The following is a 12,557-nucleotide window of genomic DNA, read 5'->3' as shown; positions in this document are numbered from 1 at the left end:
AGCCACTATTAGTTTTACTTACTTTGCTGCTCAAATTGTCCTGGACTTGGCCAGTGAGGGCCCCTTCAAGGTGGCTACTGTGTCCTTTCAACATGTCCTCCTCATTCTTTGAGCACTTCCTTGCTTTCTGGCACAAGGAGATGTTCCAAGCTAATCTCCTACTTAACCTGCTCGAGTCGTGGAGTCAACCATTTTCTCCAGGGAACTCTGGTTCCATTTAGTCAAGAATGGTATGTGTTTAAAAACCAAGATCTGGGCACTCAAGGGCATTATTACTTCCAAGCCCTTTCAGGGGTTAGAGCTAGGAAAAAATATATATCTTGTGTACACATAATGTCTGTATACACACATGACACACACCCACAGCCACACCTGTGCATTTTCAAAGACATGCCCCAACTCACACATTGTCTCATACACACACACACCTATTTTTTAATTTAAAAATATATATATTAGAAAGCACAAGTTCACACTGATATCTCCAATTCCAATCCAACAACACGGGGTTTATTCTTTCTACTTCCTTCCCCAGCAGTGAGGAACCTGGCTCCCATTAACCTTAGTATCTTCATTTGTTTTTCTCCATCCCATTACTGGAACCAGTCTTTCCCATTGGTGCTTAGCTGAAATCCTGGCCCCAGGACATGCTGATCCCATCTCTCACCAGCTATAGCCTTGACCCTTGGGAAGAGAGAAGGAGCTCTGAATGAATTTTGATATCCTGATATATCTCATTTGTATTGGGAGGCAATTAGATATATAAATTCAAAGTCCGGCTCCAGTGCTCCCTGACTTTGTGGCCCGGGGTAATATGTTGGACCAAGTCTCCCTTGCTTATCTGTAAAATGGGGGTAATAACTGCCCACTTCACAGGGTTGTTGTGAGCAGTAAAAAATAATCTTTGTGAAATATTAACTAAATACCTTGCACATAGTAAGTATTCTTCCAGTGTAATCGTTTATTATTGTATCAGTCAGGGCCCCAGCAGGAAGTAGACAGCACACTCGAATTGGACTAATTAAGAAGGATTTACTTAAAGGGACTATTTTTGAAGGTTTGGGCAGAGTGAAGAAAAACAATATTGTAATACCCAGAACCAGTAATAGTGGATCTGTTACCATTTCTAGACCTGAAAGGGGGAGTGGTTAGAAAAGGTGCTGTGGACAGGGCCCCTTCTAGAAGAACTGTGACTTTTGAACTTCAGTCAAAGGACAGGGCTGTCCTGCTGTGGCTGACGAGAAAGGAGCTGAGGAGTCAACGCCTTGATCCCTCTGTCTTCCCCTCATTGGCAAACCCAACAGAGGCAGAGCCCATTGACACACTGCATAGAGGTCACCCCTCGTGCAGGGTGGAGAAGAGAGGGGAGGGGACCTAAAGGGCCAAATGGAAGCTATTCAGCACATTATTCAACTTTTTTGGTGGTATGTTGTCTTTGTAAAACTGATAACTGATTCTGATGGAATTCTTGTCATAGTGTATATCAAACTCCTGTCACTGTATCAGTCATCTGGATAGTCTCAGACCTAGTCTTCCTAAGAAAGCAAAGTTTAAAAACAAATTTAGCAAAAGTGATCAGGAGAGCAGGTGTTCTGAGGATTGTGAAGTCTGGGAGTCTAGGAAGCCTGAGGGCGCTATCTGAGCACCTGAGTCCCAAGTCAGAACAGAGGAAGAAGGACCTTGGGCTTGGTGAATTGTTCTCTGCAGAAAGAGACGAGATAGGAAGGGTTCCCAGGGGCTCTGGCCCTAGAGATTATTCCCAGGTGCCTGGTTAATTAGTTCAAGGACCAGGCTTCAGGAATCGAGGTCAGCCTGGGGCCAGCTATTCCCTGGGTCTCGCTTTCTGCTTGTAACTGGTCAGAACAGGCAGTGATGTGATCACCTGAAGAGGGGGCTGGAGAGATGGCATTGGGAAGTCAATCATCATGAGCCAGAAGGAAAAGATTTGTCCAGGTGGTTGTCTGAGGAATAAAGAAAAGACGTTGGAAGGAAAGGAAAAGAAACCTCTTGGTGCTTCAGGCCTAGGTGCATTCTCAGCAAGTATTGATTGATTGGATGTGAGAGAAAGAGGAGTGTTGGAAAAGGGAATGAATGTGTCGTACTGAAAGTGAACACAGCTCTCCTTCTTTCTCATGATTTCTCCATGAAGCAAATGTGGACGCTGATGCCAGGACATTCCTGGGCCTGCCTGAAAGGGCACAGAATGGCAAGAACTCTGGACTGAAGCTGCTCTCATTCAAGGCCAGGGTCAGCCTCTCCCAGCTCAGTGACCCTGGGAGACCAGTGACCATCTAAGTCTCAGTTTCCTCACTGGGCAAGTAGGGTGCATAGCCCCTAATTCCAGCTATCAGCTTTGTCATTCATACTTCTTCGTACCCTGTTTTAACATACATTCTCTTGTCAGTGCAAGTGCCCCCTCTGTCCTTATCTCGATTACAAGTGCTTTAAGGGCTGGCACCCTGTTCTGTGTTGATAACAACAATGGGTTTTTAAATTCAGTTTTAACCTCCTGTTCTGTTTTCTCTTGGCTCCTTTTATGCTGGACATTGCTGACTGGTAGGAAGGAGTGGTGGTTGGGTCATGGCTGAGGGTGGCTAGTGTCAGGAACCAGAATGGAAACACTCTCAGCGGTCAGTCTGCTTAAGGAAGAAGTGGTGTGGGCTCTGGTATGTGGTACTGCAGAGTATCCAATCGTAAGTGATACCCATAAATATTAGTTATTCAAGAAGGACTCTTGATCTCCAGTCACCTTGAAGAGTCCCATGGAAGAGTATTTCTGGGAGAAGGACCATGATTCATTCTATTCATTCATTCATTCATTCATTCATTTTTGGTGAAGTATCATCTAACATAGAAAAGTGTCCATATCATTGGTGATCACTTGATACAGTGTCACAAACTGAACACACCCATGTAGCCAGCATCAAGATACAGAACGTGACCGGCATCCTAGTCACTACCCTGGTGTCTAAGAGTGGAGATTACTTTGACCTGTTTTTATCCTTTACATAAATGGAAATATACAGCGTATACTCTTTTTGTCTGGCTATTTTTGCTCAATGGCACGTTTGTGAGATTCACATTTTCTATCGTAGGCAGTTGTACTTATTCATTTCATCACTGTACAGAAAGAAGGAGGTGTGTAAAGTGGGGAGGGGTGATTTTTCTCCCTAGGGAACGTTTGGCGATATCTGGAGACATTTTTGGTTGTCACAACTTGGGGGAGGGGCAAAGGGTGCTACTGGCATCTAGTGGGTGGAGGCCAGGGATGCCACTAAACAGCCTACACAGGACAGCCCCCCACAACAAAGCACATTCAGCCCCAAATGCCAATTGTGCCAAGCCCGAGAAACTCTGCTATATAGTAACTGCTGGTGGACGTTTGGGTCTATTATGAATATGGCTGCAGTGAACGTTGAGCTGTATGTCCTTTGATAAACACGTATGCATTTCTGTTGAGTGAATACCCGGGAATGGAATTGCTGGGTCGTGGAACATGCCTCCGCTCAACTTCAGTAGATATTGCCAGTTCCCCGAGTGGTACCCATTCACACTTGTGCCCGCAGGGCTTGAGCAGTCAAGGGGCCCCACATCTGCATCAATACCTGGTATCTTCTGCCTTTTTCTCATTTATTCATTTACTTTTTTTTATCCTTCTTCTGCACTCTCCTCTAATTCGGTTTATGGCACACTAGCAACTCAAAACATCAGTGTTTGTCGGTAAAGAATCCTGCTCCACGTTTTGTGAAAGACTGGGTGTGTTCGCTGTGTACAGTAAATTGGAGACTGTGTTTGGAGCAGGAGAGACTTGCAACTGGGGTTTCTCTCATTTAAATAACAACACTAGCGCCTGTCTGTATATCCGTTTTCTTCCCTTCTTCCTAGGAGTACTGATTAGCTTTCCATGGTAAATTTTACCCAAGGGATCAGATTATCCACCACTTGAGTTTATTAAGTATCTCCAAACTGTGCAGTATTATTTATCCTGAAAGATTAGTTATTTTGTTCTACAGTATATTACTTGGTCATAGGAAAATAGATCCAGGGGGTCATTGAGGAAACAATAAATAAAAGAAGTTTGGTCTGTCGTCCATTAGTTCTCAAACTTTGGTCACCAGACCTTGTTAGAAATGCAAATTATTAAGTTTCACCTGGATCTTACTGACCTCTGGGGGTGGGGGCCCTGCAATTTGTGTTTTAACAACCCTTCTAGTGATGAGATGTTAAACAGAAGTTTATAAACTTTTAATGTGAACTGTCCTTATCCCCAAGCCACAAACATACCTAGTCTGGCTGAATACTTTTAGAAACGAATGTTTTGGTAAAACAATAGTAGGTCCGTTATTCTTCCAGGGTTAAGCAGTTGATTTCCACATGTGAATGCAGTGGTAAGTTTCACCTTGAAATGTGAATTGGCTGTGAGTTATTTGGGGTGATTTATTTTTCATCTTCTAAGCCCCCAAATTTCAGGCTCTTCATATTTTTACTTGCTACGTTTATGCTACCAGAAGATTGCCGCCTATCTGCACATGCGCTGACATTTGCCTATTTGAATCTGTGTATACTGTCTTTTGCAAGTATTTGCTTAGCATCCTTCAGTATCCAGGAAGCGTTTCCATGATCCTTTGCCACATGAAAATCAGATGCAGATCACTTCAGCTCACATGATGATGATATGGTCTAGCATGACCGCTTTCTGGACCTGCCTTCCTGGGCCTTTAAAATTCTGTGTGTTAAACTTCTTCCCCCATCTGAGACGAGAATTTGAAATAATGCTTTGGGTTCCGTGATCTAGACAACAACTTCTTCTGTGACTAATTAGATGAATGGTGTAGAAAGTAAAATGATTGGGTCCCAGGAGAAGGTAATTTTCCCCAGTGAAGCCCATTGGAAGATTCCTCAGTTATCGGAGAATTGTTGTTTTAAAGTGATTTGGAAACGTCTTCTTTCTTCTTCTCTTTAGCATCATGATCATCAGGATTTAAAAAAAAACGTCATTCCATTTATAAACTGTCTGGCCACCCAGAGCAGAGTTATTTAATTGTCTGTCCAAAGTGAATGGATTCCCACCGTTCTCTGCTTTCCCATGAATTACTCTTAATTCGAGAGGAAAAAACAAATCCCTGTATTTTATAATTAAGAACGAACCCGAGTCATTTGACCTGCTTCAATAACAAAGCAAACCAAACAACAATGACCTTCCAGAGAACAGCCAGCAGAATTGATCCTCCCCTCGTTTACCTAACCTTAATCTAGCCTCTCAGTGCTGCTTCAACAAACTGTGTCCGAGCCAGGCCTTTCACTGCCCTTTTTGTTATTATTTAACATTATAAATCTAGTGTTTCTGCTCAAACCTGTGTACTCTCAATTTCCTTCCCAGCTAAAGGATAGCAGTTAATTGAGAATGGAGAAACAAGTCCCGGAACAATTATGAAAGTGTAATGAAGTTTGCATTAGTCCATGCAATTAAGCAAAGGAAGGCTGCACGGGGAGACAGAGTGGCGTGCTCCTTGGTCCATTTATCATTAGGTCTGTGTGGAGGCCTGCGCACACGGAAGAAGAGAGAACAAGCGCCATTGGTACAGTAAAACCACATCCCCAGATAACGAGAAATCAGCTTAAAAGAAAAAGTCCTGGAGGGCCCTCCGAGCCTATGCTGTTCTAAGCTATAAGCTAAAACAGCGGGCAAAGAGTGGGCTGAAAATTGTAGTTTTCAAATGCCCAGATGGTTCTGGACTCATTGAACAAGCGTTGAACGCAGTGTGTGTCAGGCCCTGGTGGGGCTGCTGGACTACGGTGAGAACAGGAGGCAAAAGCCCCTGCTCCCCTGGCGTCCACCTTCTCACCCTTCGAGGTCGTGGGTCTCTGATGGTGAAGTTTTTATCGGCTGCCACGCCAGAGAAGTTCTATATTCCCAACTCTCCCCGGGAAGTTTCTGCACATCGGGCTTAGTGTTTTTGTGTTCTTGCTCCCTCTTGTCATTTCTCTGCCTAGAAAGCTTTCTCCATGCTCTGAGTGTCTGAATCTAACCGTCGGAAGCCCTTTCTTACCATCTCAGCCCCAGGGGAACTCTTTGTCTTCGGAGCTCCCACAAAATTTAGCGGATAGTCTCTTGTTCCGAACTGACCCATAGTCTTCCCCATTTGGTTATATTTTCAGCTGTCCATGTTCTGAATCCTGGTAAAGAGAGACTCTCCTACAGGACAGGGGCCATTCCTCACACTTCCTGGGTTCCATCACTGCTGCTGAGTGGATTCATCTTATACATATTGAATTACAGCTCATTTTAGCTGGAAAGAACCACAGAGAACATCCCTTTAAAAGATGAAGCAAGGAGGAACGCCTAAGAACACATAATCAGTTAAAGGTAGAAAGTGAACTAGAACCCGGGGCTCCTGATTTTTGTACCATGCCCTGTTACTAATATTATGGGAGTTAATGGGCAACCCTTCCTTGAACCACAAGGGAAAACACGTCTTGCGTGGTTTCTTCGAGAAATATGATTAAAAGTTGTGTGTGTTTTTTAATGTCATTTAATCTACCTGGTCAATCAATCTGGTCAGAGGTGGGTTTTTTTGTCAAAATAGAAGCTGCTAGTTGCTCTGTTCCCAGTTCTAGTTAAGAGCACATTTACCCATGGGCATCTGAAACCATGGAGGATATAGGCTCCATTCACTCTTTCATTCGTTCGTTCAACACATATAAACAGGTAAATAAATAGTATAAATAAAATAATGTACATATTTCTACTTTACAACATTGGGGGAATGGAAAAATAAATCTAGACTTTCCACTAATTCCCAATCCATTAATTCCTTAGTGACTCTGGGACTTTAAATCCTTCTCCTATCTTTATTTCTTTAAGAAAAAACTCAAATAATGCAGTATCTGAGGTTCTGTGACTCTCTACAGGACTAGGGTCTCGTCAGAGCCTTGGAATTGTTTCTAGGAAATGTTAACGAAGGCATGGCTAGTACCTTTACTTCATAGCTTAAGAGGCTTTATTTACATTTAATGTTATTATTAAGACGTGCAGTATGCATTTATGGGCTGACGTGGCCTTTCTCACCGTGATTTATTTTGCTCGTACTCCTCGTCCACTCGGCACGCGTTGCCTGGGAGAGCTCCTCCACCTTAAGCCTTGGTGATACTCCTTTGGCAACAAAATAAAGTGCAGGTCTTCGAGCATGACGACAGCTGCCGCCTCCCTCAGCGCTCGAGCCCAGCAGGCAGCACGCTCTGCAGTGCAGCCCCCTTCAGCGCCTGCTTCTTTAGTCTGGAGCGTCAGGCAGGTGTCTTCTGGCCCCTGCACACAGGAAAGCCTACAGGTGCTGAGGTGTCAGAGGACATTCTTTTCCGTCTTCGATTATTTTAATTTCGTTGAGATTCCGAGTCTTCCATCATTTCAAAGGAAGGGCACCCTCTTCATTTTGGAGCTGTGTCTAGATAGCTTCATAATCGGGAAAAAAAATTCTTTAATGTACCAAAAATAAAGACTTCTGAGCAATAAAGAGTGAGCTTTTAAGGTGGCCTCAGGGGGAGGGTAAACGTGTCTAGCCTGATTAATTGGCTAGTTCGGGAATAACTGCTTCCAAAGTGAGCGACAAGGCGTGGTTGCTAGGCCTCCAAGTGTCGACCTTGTCGTTGCCTGCAGTCAACGGCGGGTCGCAAGGGCTGAACTGCTCAGTCTCAGTAGCAAAAAAACACATGGTGTCCGTTCTCGATTAGCAGGTCGTGTGGCCTATTAGGTAGAAAAGATGACAGGTAACAGCCTTTCTCTACTGCAACATGCGGTTTTTTAAAAAAGCTCTCCTGGAGGGATTTTTAATAGCCAAGGACAGCCAGAAAGGCAGAGAGGAAAAACAGCTGTGTTTTCGTCACACAAACAATGCCATTTGAAGTAATGGGTTCAATACAGAAGTATTATGAAAGTTCCTAATTTGGCTAGCGTCTGTATTTTCTTAACATAGCAACATTATTAATGTCTGTCCCCTAAGCCTGTGTAATTCTGAACCCCCGTGTTGTTGGCCAGTTGGAAATAATAATATAAACAGAATCTATTGGCTTCATTGTTATGTATCTGTGCACTGAACACTTTGTCAACCTGCAAATATTTTAAATATTTTAATATTCATTCTAAACCAGAAGGCATTGCCAAAATAGATTCTGAAATTAACCTTTGCTGTTTTGAAACAGAATATATAATAAGCTAATATTTAAAGGTATTATGTGGAAAAAAGAAGCTTGGGATTGAATTTTCCACGATCCTGAACTTTAGGTCATTCTCCTCACTCTACTCCATAGAAACACTAAGAATTAGATGAATCTGCTCTGTGCATATAATGGCTACATTTTCTTTTTCTGTTCTGGCTAAAAATTCAAAGGTGGGTTCTGTATAGAGTTTATTTGCAATGGGTCTTAGGAGAGTTTAGTACGGGAGAGAGCAAAATAGTGAATAAAAAATGAGAGCAATGAAAGCTAGAAGAATGAACAGCCACAGGGTGCCCAGGAAGTGGGGTGTCGTTCAGCTGGAGTTTAGATGCCTTGAATCGTGGGGCATAGGCTTCGGTTTTCCTACCTAGGCTGCATGCAGGAGTCAGCATATTATCTTACTAATTCCATTAATAGCGGGATAAAGGCTTTCCAAAAGGAAGGAGAGAAAGCACATTAAAGGACATTATTTCTTCATGGAGTGAGGCGGGGTTCAATCTCCATTGTGAGTTAATGCTATAGGGTGAAGCCTCTGAGGTGTTCAGTGCAGACGGGTGGTCAGGGGAAATGTGAAGGCATGCAGTAGTTGCACTGATGTTTTAGAAGTGGTTTTTTTTTTTTTTTTTTTTGAGGAAGATTAGCCCTGATTTAACATCTGCTGCCAATCCTCCTCTTTTTGCTGAGGAAGACTGGCCCTGAGCTAACATCCGTGCCCATCTTCCTCTATTTTATATGTGGGATGCCTGCCACAGCATGGCTTGCCAAGTGGTGCCATATTTGCACCCAGGATGCAAGCTGGCGAACCCCAGACCGCCAAAGTGGAACATGCGCACTTAACCGCTGCGCCACCGGGCTGGCCCCAGAAGTCTTTTTAAATAAGATACATTAATCTATATTAAAAAATAGCTGATGGAGGAGGGCCAGCCCTGTGACCTAGTGGTTAAGTTTGGAACACTCTGCTTTAGTGGCCTGGGTTCCGTTCCCGGGCGTGGACCTACACCACACATCAGCAGCCATGCTGTGGTGGCGACCCACATACAAAATAGACGAAGATTGGCATAGATGTTAGCTCAGGATGAATCTTCCTCAGCTGATGGAAAAGTGAAAGGTTGGAGATGAGAATCTTCTAAGTAAAAGACTGTGGTACTCCTTAGCCAAAGCACTACTATTTATAAAGAGGGCGAAACAATATTCATTTCCTAGGTGGTCGATAAGCTTAAGTGGGCAGGTATAAAGCACCTCTCTGAGTATTAGATGATGTTCTCTGGGTGGTTATACCCTCTTGGTCCCCTAATCTGAACACCATTTGTGCCCAGGATTCACCTTCTTTCCAGTGAAGTTTTACAGTCTCATCTAAATCAGGGGCTGTAACTCAGGACTCATTCATTTGACCTCCACATTCTATGACAAGCACCACAGTTGATGCTGGAAGTGGGAGGAGAGGGGCTGTCCCTAATCTCAAAGTGTCAGGACCAGGAGCCCCACAGTTTCAGATCCCCGAGGACTAGAACTCCTGGAGGCTCTTGTTTTAGTTTCTAAAACAAGTATTATTTTCTGAAACAAGGATGGGGCAGGGCCGGAAAGCATTCCAAAGGAGCCGGGATGGATGAGGTTTTCTTTTAGTCTATAGCTTGTCCTTTCAGCTATTTCTTCATTAACGCAGTGTATTAGAATGGAGCCTACGTTGTACCCCCTGGACAGTACTGGAAGAGTGGAGGAGTCAGGTCGTGGATCATTGCCATGAGCAACAAGAGTGGGTGAGAGCCGCAGCCTGTCGGATGACTAGCAGGAAACGGGGTGTCTGCCAGAACACATCATTTCAACTTTGGCTCTCACTGCGCTAATTCTCTGAATGGCAATAACAAGAGGGGGGAGAAAAAACCATGGGAAATGAAAGAAAAGAGATCTGAGAAACTCAATCTGCGGGGGGAAAGGAGTTACCAGAGTTTTAGTGAAACAGCGAGCAGATGCAAGCGGGAGGCAGAGGGAGGGAAAAAGGTTGGGCTTAAGCAACCTGCTACTGCGGTTTAGACAAAGGCGGTTTGATTGAGGCAGAGAAGAGGCGGGATCAGTTGCTAATATCAGCATGGGGAGAGAGCCAGCAGCTGGACTCCCGGGACGAGGCTGAATAAACTCACAGCGTCTCCTTCAGGGTAGAAATTACTGGAGTATGTACCAAAATAAGAACCCAGAGAAAAAAGTAAGTTTGGGAAAGGACTTACAGATTTTGACAGTCTTTGAAAGCTCGCTCCTCTTTGAGGCATGCGTTCGTCGATGCGTTACGTCTTTATAGTTTCTGTTTCTTGTGTAATCATTTTTATCGTGTTCTATGTGTTTAATTCTGGGGGAGAGCAAAGCTTCCAGAGGCTAAATAACTCGGACACTTTGATGCTGAGTCAGGTTTGCACATCCTTTATCAAAGGCAAGACGCCTTTCCTGTGGAGAGACAAACTAACGATATATGAGAAGTCTTCTTGCAAAGAATACTTGATCCAAAGCCACTATATCACAGCCCCTTTATCTAAAGAAGAAGCTGAATTTCCTTTGGCGTATACAATGGTCATCCATCACAATTTCGATACCTTTGCAAGGCTCTTCAGAGCTATTTACATGCCTCAGAATGTCTACTGTGTTCATGTGGATGAAAAGGCGACAGTCGAATTTAAAGATGCGGTGCAGCAATTACTGAGCTGCTTCCCCAATGCTTTCCTGGCCTCCAAGATGGAGCCAGTTGTGTACGGCGGGATTTCCAGGCTCCAGGCGGACCTGAACTGCATCAAAGACCTCGCGGCCTCGGAGGTGCCATGGAAATACGCCATCAACACCTGTGGGCAGGATTTCCCCCTGAAAACCAACAAGGAAATAGTTCAGTATCTGAAAGGATTTAAAGGAAAAAACATTACCCCAGGAGTGCTGCCCCCAGCTCATGCCATTGGACGGACTAAGTATGTCCACCGAGAACACCTGGGCAAAGAGCTTTCCTACGTGATAAGAACCACCGCCTTGAAACCGCCTCCTCCCCATAATCTCACCATTTACTTTGGCTCTGCCTATGTTGCTCTGTCAAGAGAGTTTTCCAACTTTGTTCTCCATGACCCACGGGCTGTTGATTTGCTCCAGTGGTCCAAAGACACCTTCAGTCCCGATGAACATTTCTGGGTGACACTCAATAGGATTCCAGGTATGTGAGAGTCCGTATTTCACATGCTAGTGATATGCCATACGTGGAAGGGGTTTTCAAGAGCCTGCTCATTTTATTTGAAGTATAAGATGAAAACTGAGATCTATAGTTCTCACCCTAATCCCTTCTAAACGCAGAATGATGTCCTTTATGTGATAATACAATATTCTAGCATGGCCAGATAATGCCTGTCAGTGGTATTGCCTTGCATTTCATCATGTATTTTTGCGTTCATCATCTTATTAAGTCTTTACCACAATAGGTATTATTGTTATCAGTCCCCAGGGGTGGTCTTTTTTCACCCCAAATTGGTCAAACTTGCTCTAGCCCCGGGGCCTTTGCCTTGACCATTCTCCTGCCTACCCCTCAGACCTTCACAGGCTCCTTCTCATCAGCTAGATGTCGTCAGCTCAGACAAGCTGAGCTGACCCCCCACCTCATTTTTCCTTCAAAGAGTTTATTACCATCTGGAATTATCATATTTACTTATTTGCATGAGTTTGTTCTCAGCCTCCTCTGCATTAATTCCATGAAGTCAGGTCATTTTCTGTCTTGTTCATTGCTGTATCCTCAATGCTTAGAACACACAGTAAATGCTCAATAAATAACTATTAGAAGAGGGAATGAGGGAATGAATGGCAAAGCCTGAGGCTTTACTCCGGCACCACAGCTGTCTCCCTAAAGCCCAGGGAGCTGAGAAGTGTTTGGACTCATGCATGCACCATATTATTGGTATAGACCTTTGTAAAAATATGTGTGTTTTACTTCAGATAAATAATGAGATTCTAGGAGAAACTCCTTTCTTTCTCACCCAAACATTTCTACCTTTACTAATGGACCAGATCAGTTATTTTTAAAACTATATAAAACATGATAGGATTCCTTCTGAAGGAAACAGCATGCTTTGGGCTCAATGAAAAATACAAAATGGATCTCTGATGAACTCGACAGCATTATTATAGCAAGAGAAAAGAAATCATTGTTCTCATTTTTGGGGTGCTGCCAAGTTGGAAATGCTGGTAGGTGCTCCCAGGCTGCAGGGCAGAGTCTGCTGGACGATAAACACACTAGCATTCTCTGGAAAATACCATGTTTGGGCTCTGAGTCCCAGGGTGACTGGCCTGGTGAACAGGGCTTGCTCTTAGACTGTGTGTTCTCTGTTTCC

General features: G+C 43.9%; 1 protein-coding gene and 1 long non-coding RNA gene across 8 annotated transcripts in view; one reads left to right on the top strand and one right to left on the bottom strand.

Moving 5' to 3' along the window:
* Positions 1-12,557, top strand: part of GCNT2 (glucosaminyl (N-acetyl) transferase 2 (I blood group)) — an 85,379-nt gene that overhangs the window by 17,579 nt on the left and 55,243 nt on the right. The window contains exon 1 of one of the 7 annotated variants that reach the window (XM_046640563.1): positions 10,244-11,392. The exons of the other annotated variants lie outside the window; for them this stretch is intronic. Within the exon in view, the coding sequence (XP_046496519.1) occupies positions 10,474-11,392 (919 nt within the window). The 5' untranslated portion in view covers positions 10,244-10,473. Of the gene's footprint in view, positions 1-10,243; positions 11,393-12,557 lie in introns of those variants that run through there. 7 annotated transcript variants of the gene reach the window in all.
* On the bottom strand, positions 6,162-10,560 carry LOC124226826 (uncharacterized). The gene is made up of 3 exons (XR_006885366.1): positions 10,434-10,560; positions 7,070-7,741; positions 6,162-6,290 (listed from the first exon to the last, which is right to left on the bottom strand). It is a non-coding gene; the product is annotated as an uncharacterized LOC124226826 (long non-coding RNA).

Source organism: Equus quagga, chromosome 15, assembly GCF_021613505.1.
Source record: "Equus quagga isolate Etosha38 chromosome 15, UCLA_HA_Equagga_1.0, whole genome shotgun sequence".
NCBI classification, from domain to species: domain Eukaryota; kingdom Metazoa; phylum Chordata; class Mammalia; order Perissodactyla; family Equidae; genus Equus; species Equus quagga.
The sequence above is the reverse complement of the archived record's forward strand: the minus strand, read 5'-3'. Positions and strand labels throughout refer to the sequence as shown.